This window comes from Coregonus lavaretus (assembly GCF_964263955.1).
Source record: "Coregonus lavaretus genome assembly, chromosome: 34".
NCBI lineage: Eukaryota > Metazoa > Chordata > Actinopteri > Salmoniformes > Salmonidae > Coregonus > Coregonus lavaretus.
Window position 1 is genome coordinate 18,209,330 of NC_140021.1, and position 19,827 is coordinate 18,229,156.

The 19,827-nt window shown below is 44.1% G+C and overlaps 1 protein-coding gene across 1 annotated transcript in view; it reads right to left on the reverse strand.

Annotated features, from left to right (window-relative positions):
• Positions 1-19,827, reverse strand: part of plppr5b (phospholipid phosphatase related 5b) — a gene marked incomplete at both ends in the record, with an annotated part of 91,269 nt that overhangs the window by 38,049 nt on the left and 33,393 nt on the right. The window contains one exon of the mRNA XM_084151890.1: positions 8,859-9,109. Within this exon, the coding sequence (XP_084008016.1) occupies positions 8,859-9,109 (251 nt within the window). The remainder of the gene's footprint in view (positions 1-8,858; positions 9,110-19,827) is intronic.

Here is a 19,827-nt window from a genome sequence, read left to right on the forward strand (position 1 = left end):
GAATTAGAGTATGATAGCTAAGGAGATGGAGACAATTCTGGCGTTTCATTGCAAATATGCAGACGGAGTCGAAAAGAGAACACAGATTATATCTTCAAACTAAGGGCAACCATGGCATCCGTGACAGAGAGGGAGAAGTGTCCATCCATGTATACGGGTAAGAGAGTCAGATATTACACGTTTCTAATTTTGTCAGAAAGTCCTTTTCATTTCAAGTGTACTGTTAGCTAACGTTACGTGTATGATCTGTGTAGTAATATTATTTGTATCTCAGAGCCATGTGCATTGCTAGTTATAGCCTAATGTTAGCTAGCTAACATTGAACCTGGTTGGTTAGCTAACTGCAGATTATTGCAGGGTAGTAACGTTATGAGTTGGGATTATCGTTCATTGTTTAGCTAGCTAGCTACATGTCTAAACAAAAGACTCCACTATGCAAGTAACTATTTCAATAGAATGTTTATGATGTCACTGCAACAACTGTCAATAGACGTAGCTGGTAAATTTGCTCTGGCTATCTACTCAGATTTCAGAGCACTCTCGTCTGAGCAAATTTATGAACGCTCAACACCCGTTGAATATGGCCGGTGTCAGTAAACGTTGGCAAAAAAGCATAATGAAATTGTTGCCAACAGCACAGTTGCAGTCACCAACGCTCTGGATAACATAAAAACAGCCTAACCAGCTCTGCTAGGGCAAGTAAAATGGTCAGAGTGAGCTGTTCTCTCATTTGTGTCTGGAAGTAGCTCGCAAGCTAGCCAACATTAGCCAGTTAGCTTGGGTGCTTGACAGCTGTTGTTAGGTCAGAGCGCTCGGATCAACCCAACTTTTCGGCCAGAGCGTCCAGTGTGTGCTCTGAACGCTCGGAGAGCGAAACGCTCTGAATTTACGAACACCAATCTGACAACGCTCTGAGTTTATGAATGCCCAGAGCACACTCTGGCACTCCAGATTACATTTACGAACTCACCCGTGGTATAAGCCAGCCTTTAGTCTTGAAATCTTTGGTTGTTTAGTACATAGCCTCACATGTGAATCCTTAAAGAGATGGGTGGGGCTAAAGGTTTTAAGAGGGTGTGAACGATGCTGAATGGGTGTAGCCAGTATGAAAATGTATGCACTCACTAACTGTAAGTCGCTCTGGATAAGAGCGTCTGCTAAATGACTAAAATGTAAATGTAACATTTAGACAAAGAAGAGCTCTCCAGTAGGTACCAAAACATTCAAGGGCCATTTTCTCAAAAGTGAGCTTACAAGTTTATCAACTTTCAAAGCAGCAATTACTTTCCCATTGTTCCTCAACTGTAGTGTGTACGTGCGTGCGTGCAGTAGACAAGTGCTTTCTGCTTTCTGGCTTCTGTGTTTGGGCTTATTGGAGCTGATGAACAGAATCTGATCCTATGCTGCCTTCTGTGCCTGCCTTCTTGCCTGCACATCTGCATTCCAAACACAGGCAGCCAAGGCTGATGATGATGTCACTACTACTGCAGGCTAGTCAGATGTGTATACAGTCACCTCCAAAATTATTGGCACCCTTGATAAAGATGAGCAAAAAATACATGAGCTATTTGTATTATTTATTGGGAAATTATAATATTTTATACTTATACAATTGCTCAGAGAAATAGATTTTATTTAACAAGTAATGAATAAAAATAGATAGGTGTCAAAATTACAATGCTTTGTGCACCCTCCCCTTGCGATGATATCGGCACCTTTTTCTTCTGTTTTATGAGATTGGAGAACACATTGGGAAAGATCTTAGACCATTCCTCCATACAGAATCTTTACAGATCCTTGATATCCTTCGGTCTGCGCTTATGGACTGCCCTCTTCAATTCAAACCACAGGTTTTCAATGGGGTTTAAGTCCAGAGACTGAGATGGACATTATTTTTTTTTTGATTATGTGGTCAATTAACAATTTCTTGGTGGATTTTGATGTGTGCTTTGTGTAATTTGCGGCCAAGTTTCAGCCTCGTGGCAGAGGCAACCAGGTTTTTGGCAAAAATATATTGGTACTTGGTAGAGTTCATGATGCCATTGACCTTAACAATTGCCCCAGGACCAGTGGAAGAAAAACAGCCCCATAACATCAACGATCCACCACCATATTTTACAGTAGGCATGAGGTTATTTTCTTCATATGCATCCTTCTTTCGATGCCAAACCCACCACTGATGTGCAAACTCCAGGCGTTTACATTTGGTGGAGGGGACTATGGTTGGTGTTGAATGCTGAGCTGTAGTCAATGAACAGCATTCTTACATAGGTATTTGTTTTGTCCAGATGGGTGAGGGCAGTGTGGAGTGCAATAGAGATTGCGTCATCTGTGGATCTGTTGGGGCAGTATGCGAATTGGAGTGGGTCAAGTGTGTCTGGGATGATGTGAGCCATGAGCAGCCTTTGACTAGCCTTCAGGAGTACCAAGATGGCTGTGTGGTGGCTTCAATACAGCGCACCCTGTCAGTCATCCAGAGTTTATACAAATTATTGGTTCCTCCTCGTGGGGGAAAGATTCAGAATCGCCTCATTGTCCCCCATCAAAATTAGCCTACATTTAAGCTATTGTTTATAATAATGTATTTCAAACTAGTGGGTAGAAATCGGAGTATAATGCTTGTAATTATGTCAACCGCAATACATGTTCATGTCATTGTCACCAATCAACTGCATTACACTTAAAAATGGCTTCAACTACGGCCACGATTTCTATATGCTCTCTTCAACAGTGTCAATGACTGCTTACAAGACAGGGTTTTTTGAAATATTACTCAATCATAAAGCATTTTTCTTTCCCACTACTCGGTGCACACAAAGGAGAGAGAGTGAAAGCACAATGCTGCAAAGCAGCAAGTAGGAACTCGATAGAGTCCAAACGACTGTCTGATTGACTAGTGGGCCACGTACAGTGGGGGAAAAAAGTATTTAGTCAGCCACCAATTGTGCAAGTTCTCCCACTTAAAAAGATGAGAGAGGCCTGTAATTTTCATCATAGGTACACGTCAACTATGACAGACGTCAACTATGACAGACAAAATGAGGAAAAAAAATCCAGAAAATCACATTGTAGGATTTGTTATGAATTTATTTGCAAATTATGGTGGAAAATAAGTATTTGGTCAATAACAAAAGTTTCTCAATACTTTGTTATATACCCTTTGTTGGCAATGACACAGGTCAAACGTTTTCTGTAAGTCTTCACAAGGTTTTCACACACTGTTGCTGGTATTTTGGCCCATTCCTCCATGCAGATCTCCTCTAGAGCAGTGATGTTTTGGGGCTGTCGCTGGGCAACACGGACTTTCAACTCCCTCCAAAGATTTTCTATGGGGTTGAGATCTGGAGACTGGCTAGGCCACTACAGGACCTTGAAATGCTTCTTACGAAGCCACTCCTTTGTTGCCCGGGCGGTGTGTATTTCAAACTAGTGGGTAGAAATCGGAGTATAATGCTTGTAATTATGTCAACCGCAATACATGTTCATGTCATTGTCACCAATCAACTGCATTACACTTAAAAATGGCTTCAACTACGGCCACGATTTCTATATGCTCTCTTCAACAGTGTCAATGACTGCTTACAAGACAGGGTTTTTTGAAATATTACTCAATCATAAAGCATTTTTCTTTCCCACTACTCGGTGCACACAAAGGAGAGAGAGTGAAAGCACAATGCTGCAAAGCAGCAAGTAGGAACTCGATAGAGTCCAAACGACTGTCTGATTGACTAGTGGGCCACGTACAGTGGGGGAAAAAAGTATTTAGTCAGCCACCAATTGTGCAAGTTCTCCCACTTAAAAAGATGAGAGAGGCCTGTAATTTTCATCATAGGTACACGTCAACTATGACAGACGTCAACTATGACAGACAAAATGAGGAAAAAAAATCCAGAAAATCACATTGTAGGATTTTTTATGAATTTATTTGCAAATTATGGTGGAAAATAAGTATTTGGTCAATAACAAAAGTTTCTCAATACTTTGTTATATACCCTTTGTTGGCAATGACACAGGTCAAACGTTTTCTGTAAGTCTTCACAAGGTTTTCACACACTGTTGCTGGTATTTTGGCCCATTCCTCCATGCAGATCTCCTCTAGAGCAGTGATGTTTTGGGGCTGTCGCTGGGCAACACGGACTTTCAACTCCCTCCAAAGATTTTCTATGGGGTTGAGATCTGGAGACTGGCTAGGCCACTACAGGACCTTGAAATGCTTCTTACGAAGCCACTCCTTTGTTGCCCGGGCGGTGTGTTTGGGATCATTGTCATGCTGAAAGACCCAGCCACGTTTCATCTTCAACGCCCTTGCTGATGGAAGGAGGTTTTCACTCAAAATCTCACGATACATGGCTCCATTCATTCTTTCCTTTACACGGATCAGTCGTCCTGGTCCCTTTGCAGAAAAACAGCCCCAAAGCATGATGTTTCCACCCCCATGCTTCACAGTAGGTATGGTGTTATTTGGATGCAACTCAGCATTCTTTGTCCTCCAAACACGACGAGTTGAGTTTTTACCAAAAAGTTCTATTTTGGTTTCATCTGACCATATGACATTCTCCCAATCCTCTTCGTGATCATCCAAATGCACTCTAGCAAACTTCAGACGGGCCTGGACATGTACTGGCTTAAGCAGGGGGACACGTCTGGCACTGCAGGATTTGAGTCCCTGGCGGCGTAGTGTGTTACTGATGGTAGGCTTTGTTACTTTGGTCCCAGCTCTCTGCAGGTCATTCACTAGGTCCCCCCGTGTGGTTCTGGGATTTTTGCTCACCGTTCTTGTGATCATTTTGACCCCACGGGGTGAGATCTTGCGTGGAGCCCCAGATCGAGGGAGATTATCAGTGGTCTTGTATGTCTTCCATTTCCTAATAATTGCTCCCACAGTTGATTTCTTCAAACCAAGCTGCTTACCTATTGCAGATTCAGTCTTCCCAGCCTGGTGCAGGTCTACAATTTTGTTTCTGGTGTCCTTTGACAGCTCTTTGGTCTTGGCCATAGTGGAGTTTGGAGTGTGACTGTTTGAGGTTGTGGACAGGTGTCTTTTATACTGATAACAAGTTCAAACAGGTGCCATTAATACAGGTAACGAGTGGAGGACAGAGGAGCCTCTTAAAGAAGAAGTTACAGGTCTGTGAGAGCCAGAAATCTTGCTTGTTTGTAGGTGACCAAATACTTATTTTCCACCATAATTTGCAAATAAATTCATAAAAAATCCTACAATGTGATTTTCAGGAATTTTTTTCCTCAATTTGTCTGTCATATTTGACGTGTACCTATGATGAAAATTACAGGCCTCTCTCATCTTTTTAAGTGGGAGAACTTGCACAATTGGTGGCTGACTAAATACTTTTTTTCCCCCACTGTATAAATAGTTTGGAACTTTAACCTATTCATTTAATCTCTCGTGGACAGATGAAATGGTGAGAATCTGTCAAGGCTCATGTAGAATTGTGTGAATACGAGCAGTAGTAGTTCCTGGTTTTGGGTTTTCGTCATTGTTTATTTGGATGAGTCAGGTTTGGGAGAAGGCGTTGCTTAAACTGGTGTGATGATTTTCAAGCCTGCGTGAGGATGATCAACGGTTTCCACTAGATTCCACAGCCACAAAGTCAAAATTGGCTATATCTTAACAATTCATGAAAACAAAAATTAGCTTTTTGGCCATGATAAACACGGGTGAAATTAGCAGAAGGAAGGGGTTTGGCCGAGAGTTTCTGTTTGCGTGGGAGACTTCGCTTCCTTCCTTTGCACAAAAGTAATCACAATTGCTAACGGCATTCCCCCCTGAAGTAAAGCAGGAAATGACAAACTTTCGCAAGATATTTTTACTTCTGGGTAACCAAGATTATTAATTCAACCAGTTTGAATGCAAAATAGACAATCCACCCTTAACCCTCTGGGGGGGGGGGGGGGGGGGGGGGTTCTAAGCTTTCATGAAATTGTTTTAAGATGGTCATACCAAGGATATTTTAGCTTGATTTTAAATTTTAAGACCCCTCAAGGTATAAAAACAAATCTAAAAAAATGATTTGATGAAACATTGAATTTGGTATTACTGCTATTAGCCAATAGAAACACATTGAATAACAGATTCACTACATGAAACAACAGATAGTCCCCCAAAAAATCTAAAGGAAGTTTGTTCTGAAGTGTCTGTCCTATAGCTGAGAGACATAAGCAAGATCAGGAAACCAGTGGCGGCTCCTGAAAAAATTCTTAGGGGGGGCAATTTTTCTGATGATTTAGGTGACCTACACACATTTTAAAAAAGATATGTCCAGCAACAACATGAAGACAGGGGCAGCATATAAATCAATACCAGAAGCATTTATTGACTGATCTGGGGAGATGGATTCCAGTTTCTGTGACAGATTATAAATAATCTCTGATGCCTTTGTTATATTAGCTTTTGGTTGAATGTACACAACGGTAACAAACAATTGGGGGAACTCACGGGGCAGATAGTAAGGTCGCAGTGACACAGAAAGCAGTTCAATGTCGGGGGTACAGAGTCGCTCTCTTACCAGGATCGATTTTCCCTGTGACTGTCAGATCGCGGTCCGCTCTGACCAGGGTGAAGCCGGCCGGCTCCACTTCTCTGTCCGGGACTCTGTCATCCAGCCAAGTCTCAGTAAATGCCAGCAAACAGGCCTCCCGATATTCGTGTTGGAAGCGCAGATTCGCTGACAACTCATCCGCTTTCCCCCTCAGTGACTGGGCATTAATCAGCAAGGTGGTGGGTAAGGGAAGTTTGTTCTGCTGTATTGGATTCCGCTGCCAGCAGCGTTTTCATTATTTAGTCCGTTCGTAGCGGGTATGTACACGATCAACAAGATCAGTCCAAAACCCACCACTGGAAATCCATGGTTGGCAGAATGTGTGTAAACTAAGTGTACAAATTAAAAACATAAAATAACGCCACTAAGTGTACAAATTAAAAACATAAGATAACGCCACACTGCAGGTCGCAACAGAGACGCTGCTACCCGCTATTTTCTTAGTTACGTTCATGGTTACGTTACGTATGACGAAAGCGCGTAAGTGCAAGCCCTCAGAAACCCATAGAGATTGTATTGAAAGCTCTGAAATTTGAAAAAAATAGATTTTACATGGGAGTCTATGACAGACTTCTGGGCGATTTTCAACCTGACTGAAATCGCCCCAAAAGGGGGGGGGGGGGGGGGCATTTGAAGCACGACTTTAGCCTGATTGGACATTTAGTGGCAGTCAGATCAGATTAGAACACTGATAACTACTGTTGCCGTGATATAATTGATTAGAAAAAAAATCCCTTCCTTTTCCCGTTTGGCAGTGCGTCGCCCATATCGCCCTATTGAACACACCGCCCCTGCAGGAAACTATATATATTTTATGTATTTATCCCCTTATTTTAGGCACTAAACTATCTCCATATAGTCAGGACCTTCAGATGAGGCTTGTGAGGCTTGTGGGCATCCTAGAGCAAGACGGAGAACACCATCGTGTTCGTGAGAGTCTCAGCTTTCAATAGAGTGGTCATAATAGTTTCAGAAGCTACAGAGATTTCCGTGAGATGTCTCATGGTCTGACAAACACCCCTCTAGCTCTGCCACCTTTCACCACAGATGCGGAAGGGCATTATCAGTGGATGCAGTGGATTGAGACGCAGCCCATGCAAAAAACCACCTATCCCTAGTATAAACAGACGGATTTTGATGAGGATTTTTGTATTATGTTAATTGGATTTCCGCAGGGGCGCGACCATTGTAGGCCAAGGGTTAGTGGGCCATCAGCAGGACAATAGAATCTCTGAGTGCATGTGAGAAGTCTTGATGGTGCGCTAAATGACAGCAGAGCTAACAAAGTTTTATCAAATGTCCTCTTGTTATTTGATAAAGTCATCCCAAATGTAATCAGCTGTTTTTAAGAATGTAACTGTAATCCTATTGTTTTTCCCCCGGCTGATTACAGTTACTTCATTTTTGTAATCGGATCATGTAATGCCTGTTACATGTAATCCATTACAACCCAACCCTGAGCATACAATATAGCTCGGTATTTGTATTATTTATTTTATACAGTCTTTTTTGCTCATCTTTATCAAGGGTGGCAATAGTTTTGGAGGTCACTGTACATACTCCTCCAGCAGAACATCTCAGAGACTTGGAGAAATCCATCTATACGCATATCAGCAGCTGGACAAAAAGACAGAACTGTTTAGAGACTTGGAGATGTCAATTTCTATGTAAATCTACCAGCCAGATTAAAAGCAAAGCTTCAGTCCAAAACCATATAGAGAAAGTAGATCTACATACTGTGTAGGTGATGGAACAAATTTGATAAAAAAAAGTGAAATATCAAATATGAAATCTTCAAACAATTGCATCTTACCAGCAGACACTCTTCGACCAATGAAAGGCTGTGACTCGAAACCAGAGTCCAAAACGAAAACAAGATTATGAGACACGACAGTCTAGTCCAATCTGACAAGAATTGATTAACAGATTATACAGGTTTAGAGACTACCAGGATATATTTTGCAGCGTTCTTCGCATCTAATCTGACTCATAGCCATCAAAGAAACAGCTGAATAGCAGCCCATCCAAGACCTGCATCTATCGGGCCTACTCACTAAATCCACTTGTATCATTAAGGTGTTCTAAAGCCTGTCCCTCACAGAATCTTGGAATTACCCTTTCACCCCTAGATGTCCCAGTGAAGTCTGTACAGGTCCGAAAGCTTACTTTGTATTCCTACTACAACTATATAATCCTAATATGTATTCAATAGTTATTACATTTCATTAGTGAGTAGTTGTAACAGGGACTCACTCACTCACTCACTAAACATGTATCTTTAGTTCCTAGGTTCCCACTCACCGCGAGATAGAGGGCTGCGTAGACGCTGAGAGCAGCCTCTTTGGAGGGGAAGGTTTTGCGTGCACGCAGGATATCCTCCTGATTCCCGGTGCAGGCCTCCTGGTGGCTGATGTAGCGCAGGGCGTGCTGGCAGCCCAGGGCTGTGAAGTTGGGTTTACACACCGTCAGGAAGTGGGGGGACAGGTTCCCCGTCACCACCTGGCCCGCGTTTACAAAGATGTCCACGGTGAACAGCCCGAAAGTGTACACTCCTGGAGAGAGAGCGAGAGATACATGTTAGAGGCTGAACGTGTACACTCCTGGAGAGGGAGAAATACCTGTTAGATGCTTAACGTGAACACTCCTGGAGAGAGGGGGATATGGATAAGGCCTAGATTCTGGTTATCAGTTATCATACTGTGTGGATAGATTGATAGAGTCTGCACACGAAAGGAGGTCGAAAAGGACACTCATCACACTCATTATTGATGGCACACTGAAAGGCAGAAAGATATACAGTACCAGTCAAAAGTGTGGACACACCTACTCATTCAAGGGTTTTTCTTTATTTTTACTATTTTCTACATTGTATAATAATAGTAAAGACATCAAAACTATGAAAAAGGGTTAAACAAATATATATTTTATATTTAAGATTCTTCAAAGTAGCCATCCTTTACCTTGATGACAGCTTTGCACACTCTTTGGCATTCTCTCAAACAGCTTCATGAGGTAGTCACCTGGAATGCATTTCAATTAACAGGTGTACCTTGTTAATTTGTGGAATTTCTTTCCTTCTTAATGCATTTGAGCCAATCAGTTGTGTTGTGACAAGGTAGGGGGGGGGGTATACAGAAGATAGCCCTATTTGGTAAAAGACCAAGTCCATATTACTGGAGTGGCGCAGTGGTCTAAGGCACTGCATCGCAGTGCTAACTGTGCCACTAGAGATCCTGGTTCGAATCCAGGCTCTGTCGCAGCCGGCCGCGACCGGGAGACTCATGGGCGGCGCACAATTGGTCCAGGGTAGGGGAGGGAATGGCCGGCAGGGATGTAGCTCAGTTTGCAACACCAGGGTTGTGGGTTCAATTCCCACGGAGGGCCAGTATAAAAAAAAAAATGTATTCACTAACTGTAAGTCGCTCTGGATAAGAGCGTCTGCTAAATGACAAAAAAATATATATATAAAAAAACAAATATTATGGCAAGAACAGCTCAAATAGGCAAAGAGAAACGGCAGTCTATCATTACTTTAAGACATGAAGGTCAGTCAATCCGGAAAATGTCAAGAACTTTGAACGTTTCTTCAAGTGCAGTCGCAAAAACCATCAAGCGCTATGATGAAACTGGCTCTCATGAGGACCGCCACAGGAAAGGAAGACCCAGAGTTACCTCTGCTGCAGAGGATTAGTTCATTAGAGTTACCAGACTCAGAAATTGCAGCCCAAATAAATGCTTCATAGAGTTCAAGTAACAGACACATCTCAACATCAATTGTTCAGAGAGACTGCGTGAATCAGGCCTTCATTGTAGAATTGCTGCAAAGAAACCACTACTAAAGGACACCAATAAGAAGAAGAGACTTGCTTGGGCCAAGAAACACGAGCAATGGACATTAGACCGGTGGAAATCTGTCCTTTGGTCTGATGAGTCCAAATGTGAGATTTTTGGTTCCAACCACCTTGTCTTTGTGAACGGAGTAGGTGAACGGATGGTCTCCACATGTGTGGTTCCCACTGTGAAGCACGTAGGAGGAGGTGTGACGGTGTGGTGGTGCTTTGCTTGTGACACTGTCAGTGATTTATTTAGAATTCAAGGCACACTTAACCAGCATGGCTACCACAGCATTCTGCAGCGATACGCCATCCCATCTGGTTTGCGCTTAGTGGGAACATCATTTGTTTTTCAACAAGACAATGAACCAACACACCTCCAGGCTCTGTAAGGGCTATTTGACAAAGAAGGAGAGTGATGGAGTGCTGCATCAGATGACCTGGCCTCCACAATCACCGACTTCAACCCAATTGAGATGGTTTGGGATAAGTTGGACCGCAGAGTGAAGGAAAAGCAGCCAACAAGTGCTCAGCGTATGTGGGAAATCCTTCAAGACTGTTTTGAAAAGCATTCCTAATGAAGCTGGTTGAGAGAATGCCAAGAGTGTGCAAAGCTGTCATCAAGGAAAAGGGTGGCTATTTGAAGAATCTCAAATATAAAATATATTTTGATTTGTTTAACACTTTTTTGGATACTACATGATTCCATATGTGTTATTTCATAGTTTTGTTGTCTTCACTATTATTCTACAATGTAGAAAATAGTAAAAATAAAGAAAAACCCTTGAATGAATAGGTGTGTCCAAACCTTTGACTGGTACTGTATATACAGTGCCTTCGGAAAGTATTCAGACCCCTTGACTTTTTCCACATTTTGTTACGTTACAGACATATTCTAAAATTGATTAAATAGTTTTTTTCAATCTACACACAATACCCCGTAATGACAAAGCAGAAAGAGGTTTTTCGAAATGTGTCCTAATTCATTAAAAATAAAAAACGGAAATATTACATTTACATAAGTATTCAGACCCTTTACTCAGTACTTTGTTGAAGCACCTTTGGCTGCGATTACAGACTCGATTCTTCTTGGGTATGATGCTACAAGCTTGGCACACCTGTTTTTGGGGAGTTTCTCCCAATCTTCTCTGCACATCCTCTCAATCGCTGTCAGGTTGGATGGGGAGCATTGCTGCACAGCTATTTTCATGTCTCTCCAGAGATGTTCGATCAGGTTCAAGTCCGGGCTTTGGCTGGGCCACTCAAGGACATTCAGAGACTTGTCCCGAAGCCACTCCTGCGTTGTCTTGGCTGTGTGCTTAGGGTCGTTGTCCTGTTGGAAGGTGAACCTTTATCCAAGTCTGAGGTCCTGAGCGCTCTGGAGCAGGTTTTCTCTCTGTACTTTGCTCCGTTCATCATTGCCTCGATGCTGACTAGTCTCCCAGTCCTGCCGCTGAAAAACATCCCCACAGCATGATACTGCCACCACCATGCTTCACCGTAGGGATGGTGCAAGGTTTCCTCCATATGTGACGCTTGGCATTCAGGCCAAATAGTTCAATCTTGGTTTCATCAGACCAGAGAATCTTGTTTCTCATGGTCTGAGAGTCTTTAGGTGCCTTTTGGCAAACTCCAAACGGGCTGTCGTGCCTTTTACTGAGGAGTGGCACTATATATATATATATGTATATGTATGTATGTATAAATATATATATGTATATGTATGTATGTATATATATATATATATATATATATATATGTATATATACAGTGGGGAGAACAAGTATTTGATACACTGCCGATTTTGCAGGTTTTCCTACTTACAAAGCATGTAGAGGTCTGTAATTTTTATCATAGGTACACTTCAACTGTGAGCGACGGAATCTAAAACAAAAATCCAGAAAATCACATTGTATGATTTTTAAGTAATTCATTTGCATTTTATTGCATGACATAAGTATTTGATACATCAGAAAAGCAGAACTTAATATTTGGTACAGAAACCTTTGTTTGCAATTACAGAGATCATACGTTTCCTGTAGGTCTTGACCAGGTTTGCACACACTGCAGCAGGGATTTTGGCCCACTCCTCCATACAGACCTTCTCCAGATCCTTCAGGTTTCGGGGTTGTCGCTGGGCAATACGGACTTTCAGCTCCCTCCAAAGATTTTCTATTGGGTTCAGGTCTGGAGACTGGCTAGGCCACTCCAGGACCTTGAGATGCTTCTTACGGAGCCACTCCTTAGTTGCCCTGGCTGTGTGTTTTGGGTCGTTGTCATGCTGGAAGACCCAGCCACGACCCATCTTCAATGCTCTTACTGAGGGAAGGAGGTTGTTGGCCAAGATCTCGCGATACATGGCCCCATCCATCCTCCCCTCAATACGGTGCAGTCGTCCTGTCCCCTTTGCAGAAAAGCATCCCCAAAGAATGATGTTTCCACCTCCATGCGTCACGGTTGGGATGGTGTTCTTGGGGTTGTACTCATCCTTCTTCTTCCTCCAAACACGGCGAGTGGAGTTTAGACCAAAAAGCTCTATTTTTGTCTCATCAGACCACATGACCTTCTCCCATTCCTCCTCTGGATCATCCAGATGGTCATTGGCAAACTTCAGACGGGCCTGGACATGCGCTGGCTTGAGCAGGGGGACCTTGCGTGCGCTACAGGATTTTAATTCATGACGGCGTAGTGTGTTACTAATGGTTTTCTTTGAGACTGTGGTGCCAGCTCTCTTCAGGTCATTGACCAGGTCCTGCCGTGTAGTTCTGGGCTGATCCCTCACCTTCCTCATGGTCATTGATGCCCCACGAGGTGAGATCTTGCATGGAGCCCCAGACCGAGGTTGATTGACCGTCATCTTGAACTTCTTCCATTTTCTAATAAATGCACCAACAGTTGTTGCCTTCTCACCAAGCTGCTTGCCTATTGTCCTGTAGCCCATCCCAGCTTTGTGCAGGTCTACAATTTTATCCCTGATGTCCTTACACAGCTCTCTGGTCTTGGCCATTGTGGAGAGGTTGGAGTCTGTTTGATTGAGTGTGTGGACAGTTGTCTTTTATACAGGTAGTGAGTTCAAACAGGTGCAGTTAATACAGGTAATGAGTGGAGAACAGGAGGGCTTCTTAAAGAAAAACTAACAGGTCTGTGAGAGCCGGAATTCTTACTGGTTGGTAGGTGATCAAATACTTATGTCATGCAATAAAATGAAAATGAATTACTTAAAAATCATACAATGTGATTTTCTGGATTTTTAGATTCTGTCTCTCACAGTTGAAGTGTACCTATGATAAAAATTACAGACCTCTACATGCTTTGTAAGTAGGAAAACCTGCAAAATCGGCAGTGTATCAAATACTTGTTCTCCCCACTGTATATATATATATATATATATATATATATATATATATATATATATATATATATATATATATATATATATATATAGAGAGAGAGAGAGAGAGAGAGATAACAATGTGGGTAATGAGCCCTCAGAGCATAGAGTTTGCACTAATGAAAAATACAATTACTCGTCTGAGAGACAGAGACAACGAGAGAGAGACAGAGACAGAGAGACAGATAGGGCGAGATGTATATTCAAACAGAGGGGGTAGAACAAGTGAGGAAGAGTGAGAAATAGCTTTCCCCCACACTCAATCAGTAACAAAACACTGTTTTTCCTGTGGAGTGAGAGATTTAAGGAGACACAGAGATGGATAAATAACATTCTGTAATGAAAGTTACCTTTTTTATATTTTGAGAAGCCCACTGCATGATTCCAAATGCTGTAAATATCACATTATGTCTGAAAGTAGGATTACAAATGACTAGTCTCTTCTCACAGATGCAAATTTTTAGCAACAACCCTGTGTGCCAAACATATGCAAAAAGACATTCTCCTCACGACAGAGCTTTTGTTCCTAGAATTGTGTGAGGACGCATAAAGCTTGATGCTCAAACACACAGGAGTAACATCAGATCCCTTAATAAAACGATGTCCTCAAAGTACATCTCCCAGCTGGACCTACCAACACACACATACACACACACACACACACACACACACACACACACACACACACACACACACACACACACACACACACACACAGGACATGTGTCACAGAGCCAAAAGACATGTGGAGACACCACTGCCCATGACTATTGCTCCTAAACCAACACAGCCAGAATCAGTGTGTCATGTGGTTAGATTGAGAGGCCCAATCAAAAATTATTGTTTTCCCCAAAGGAGAGGAGAGCCCTATAGCTCTGTCTTTCATGCTAAATCTCCACAAACGAGCCCTCGCTAGACACACACACAGAGACACAGCCAGAGACAAAGCCGAAAGCCAGGAGGACGCATTATTTGCTGCAGCAACAATGGGGAGCTTTTGCAATCACTGTCAAGACTCTGTTTCTGCATCTTAATGTGTCTTTCAGTTTTGAATCCAACTTAGCTGGAAGAGCAGAGAGGCAAGGCAAGGCTTCGTTATTGTTGAGAATGTCATTCTGCTTCTTTCACATTCCAGTCACCGCATTCTCTTCTTCTTTACTCTTTCTTAAAGGGAACGAGGGACCTGAGATGAGGAGGGGGTGACAGAAGATGCTGACAGACACATTTTTACTTCTGTCAGATGGATTATTTCAACAGTGACTCACTAGATGAGCATTTGGCAAAGGATTTTAGAAGACATTAGCCTGACGTTGTCCCAATTAGCAGCAAAACATAAGCAGCTGTCCATGGAAATGGCTACGTTTGGAGTTTGGTTTAATGGCAGAAATACATAGCTAGCGAAACTAATTCCTTAGCTGGCACCGTAGACGGGGCGGAAATCGAACTCTTATTAAGCAGATAAATTAAATTAAATTTGCACGGTTCAATAAAAAGCAAAAACGTCAAAGGCTTTATCTTTTCAGTGTCATTGATTCCATTTCTTGTTGTCAGCGTGCGTGTGGTGGGTGGGTGGTTAATAGGAAGGCTGGGTGGGTAGAGGCTGTGTAGCCTTGAAAACGTTCATGCTGACTGAGGTTTCACTGCATCAGACTGCAGCAATAGGACAGGCTCTGGCGTTAGATCAAAGGTGCAGGTGCAATGGCTCACTGACTGTCTCAAACGGCATAAGCACGCACACACACACACACACTCACGCACATACACACATACACACGCACATGTACATGCACGCGCACACATATGCACACACTGGTGGAGGGAGGAGGAGATTAGGTTAAGGTACTGTAGGGATGGTACAGAGTTGAACTTGAGGACACATACAGTACAACACAGAGCTCTTAACAGAAAGGTGAACCTTTTCTATTTTACAAGGAATTTTTCAGAGGCTGACTGTTTAAAGATGATTATTTAGTGCTCGGCTGTGATATAAACCTGCACAGGCTCTAAAGACCAGGATTGCCTACCCCTGCAGACCGTTAGTATTATAGTAATATTTATTGGGATCCACAAGGCAGCGGCTACTCTTCCTGGGGTCCAAACAGGAAACAAAACAACAATTAAAATACATAATATACTGTTTTTTAAAATCACTTTGGTACTATTTTCACAAGTATGTGGTAAAATTTCACAACTCTTAGTACAAAACAGATCATCAAAAAGGCAGTTTTACAACATTTTTTTGCACATTTTCAATTGGCTAAGTACAACACACACAATCACACAAATAACTTTTTCACTAAACCTAATCGGTGTTTAATCTAGAACTAACTTTCATATAACGTTGTTGCCTTTCACAATACAATGCTGACAATACTTTTCATATGATTCTCTTCTCATTAAATACATTTGACCATCACTTAATCCAACTGCGCTTAATGGTTAATCACTTAACCGTTTGGTAAACCTATATATTTTAAACTGGTTTGTCCACTATATATGGATTTTGAGAACTAAAGAAATAAAAGGTGTGTTTGTAAAGTATAAACATCTAAATTACATGTATGATACAGTACATGATAACCATACATAATGAATACTCGTTTTTGCTAATTGATTTCACAAAGTGGTAACCACAATTGGTCACCATATAAAAGGTGGTGTGTGAACACTTGCAATTTCTTTCAACATGGAGAACGATAGACAGCAAGGGAGAGGAAGAAATCAGAGAAGTGGGCATGGGCCCCATCAAAGAGGTCAAAGAGGTGGGCATGGTCCCCGTCAAAGAGATGGGCTTGGGCCCCGTCAAACAGGTGGACATCAGAGAGAGGGAGGCAGACGGCAGGGAACTGTTGTATCAAATGAAGTCCAGGCCATCGTCGTTGACCATATGGTAAACAGAGGCCTTACCATGGCAGAGGCTGCCAGATCACCCCAATCTGAAAAGATCAACTGTCAATTTGATCATGAGAACATTTTGCCAAGAAAACCGGTAAGTCTGCAGGATATCCACTATGCTTTACCATTACATTTACAGTAAATGACATATTGTAATGCATGTAAATTCACAAAACATGTTACAGTATGATCTATTGACAGTATACTCTGTTCTACCCTCAGAATTGACAGAAGACCCCATGATGGTGGCCGTATGCTGACCGACCAGCAGGAGTGGTGGAAATGGTGAGGGTCAGGAATGACATACCGCTGTCCAAAATAAAGCAGGCCATTGAGGAGAACGATGACACCTTTGCCAATGTGGCATCCATCAGCCTACCAACAATTGCCCGCCTTTTGAAGAGGCACCAGGTATCTATGAAACACATTTACCTGGTGCCTTTTGAGAGAAACAGCACTTTATATTGTAATACTGTTACTATTTGATAAACATGCTACTTCACAATATCATATATATCTATACTGTAAAAATAAGTAACCAAAATATATTTTGAGTGGGTGATTGGGCTTGATGCTGCTGTGACCTATCACAAGTGCACTACCGGTCAAAAGTTGTAGAACACCTACTCATTCAAGGGGTTTTCTTTATTTTTACTATTTTCTACATTGTAGAATAATAGTGAATACATCAAAACTATGAAATAACACATATGGAATCATGTAATAACCAAAAAAGTTGTCACGATCGTCATATGGAACAGACCAAGGTGCAGCGTGATGAACAAACATACTTTAATTAGTTAAAGTTTAAACACAAAACAAGAAACGACTCGTGACGTCCAACGGTATCAATGACCGAACACGGAACAAAAACCCACAAACCCAAAGGGAAAAACATACAGTTTAAATATGGCTCCCAATCAGAGACAACCAGCCAACAGCTGACACTCGTTGCCTCTGATTGGGAGTCACTCAGGCAAACATAGAATTAAACACAACAGAATTACCAACATAGAAATACACACATAGAATGAACACACCCTGGCTCAACATAATGAGTCCCAGAGCCAGGGTGTGACAGTACCCCCCCCTAAAGGCGCGGACTGCGACCGCGCCTCAACTGAACAAAACAGGGGAGGGCTGGGCGGGCATACCTCCTCGGCGGCGGTTCTGGCTCCGGCCTTGACCACCACCCTCCAATACACCCCCCATAGCGCCCCTGGTCCAGTCTGGCCCCGCCGGCAGGAGCAGGACTGGACTTAGCAGGAGCGGTTAGCTTCAGCTCCATAGTGGAGCAGTTGACCGGTACCTTACCAGGCACCGGTGACCCAGGCACGGGTTGTGCTGGACTGACGACGCGCATCCCTGGCTTGGTGCGTGGAGGAGGAACGGGCCTTACCAGGCTGACGACGCGCACTCCTGGCTTGGTGCGTGGAGGAGGAACGGGCCTTACCAGGCTGACGACTCACACCCCTGGCTTGGTGCGTGGAGGAGGGACGGGCCTTACCAGGCTGACGACTCGCACCCCTGGCTTGGTGCGTGGAGGAGGAACGGGCCTTACCAGGCTGACATCTCGCACCCCTGGCTTAGTGCGAGTGGCAGGAACAGGCCGGGCCGGGCTGGCGACGCGCACCGTATACTTGGTGCGAGTGGCAGGAACAGGCCGGGCCGGGCTGGCGACGCGCACTGTATACTTGGTGCGAGTGGCAGGAACAAGCCGGGCCGGGCTGGCGACGCGCACCGTAGACTTGGTGCGAGTGGCAGGTTCAGGCCGGGCCGGGCTGGCGACGCGCACCGTATACTTGGTGCGAGTGGCAGGAACAAGCCGGGCCGGGCTGGCGACGCGCACCGTAGACTTGGTGCGAGTGGCAGGAACAGGCCGGGCCGGGCTGGCGACGCGCACCGTATACTTGGTGCGAGTGGCAGGAACAGGCCGGGCCGGGCTGGCGACGCGCACCGTAGGCTTGGTGCGTGGAGCAGGGACAGGTCGGGCTGGGCTGGCGACGCACACCGTAGGCTTGGTGCGTGGAGCAGGGACAGGCCGGACTGGGCTGGCGACGCACACCGTAGGCTTGGTGCGTGGAGCAGGGACAGGTCGGGCTGGGCTGGCGACGCACACCGTAGGCTTGGTGCGTGGAGCAGGGACAGGCCGGACTGGGCTGGCGACGCACACCGTAGGCTTGGTGCGTGGAGCAGGGACAGGCCGGACTGGGCTGGCGACGCACACCGTAGGCTTGGTGCGTGGAGCAGGGACAGGCCGGGCTGGGCTGGCGACGCACACCGTAGGCTTGGTGCGTGGAGCAGGGACAGGCCGAACCGGGCTGTGGAGACGGATAGGAGCCCTGGAGTGAAGAGCGGCCACAACCCGTCCTGGCTGAATGCCTACCCTCACACACTCTGTGTGAGGCATCCGCACAGGACGTACAGGGCGGTGTATCCGTAACCTGGTGGCCTCCAGAATCCGCCCCTCTTTTGCCTCCGTCAGCCCCGTCGTCCATGCCGTGTGCCCCCCCCTAAAAAATTTCTGGGGTTGCTTCTCGACCGCCCGACGACGACCCTGATCACGCCGTTGCTCCTCTCTACGGCGCGCCTCCACCGTCTCTTCTCCCGGCGCTTCCTCCCATGTCCAGCCCAAGAGCTGCCCCTGGACACGCTGCTTGGTCGTTGCATGGTGGGTTTTTCTGTCACGATCGTCATATGGAACAGACCAAGGCGCAGCGTGATGAACAAACATACTTTAATTAGTTAAAGTTTAAACACAAAACAAGAAACGACTCATGACGTCCAACGGTATCAATGACCGAACACGGAACAAAAACCCACAAACCCAAAGGGAAAAACATACAGTTTAAATATGGCTCCCAATCAGAGACAACCAGCCAACAGCTGACACTCGTTGCCTCTGATTGGGAGTCACTCAGGCAAACATAGAATTAAACACAACAGAATTACCAACATAGAAATACACACATAGAATGAACACACCCTGGCTCAACATAATGAGTCCCAGAGCCAGGGTGTGACAAAAGTGTTAAACAAATCAAAAATATATTTTATATTTGAGATTCTTCAAATAGCCACCCTTTGCCTTGATGACAGCTTTGCACACTCTTGGCATTCTCTCAACCAGCTTCACCTGGAATGCTTTTCC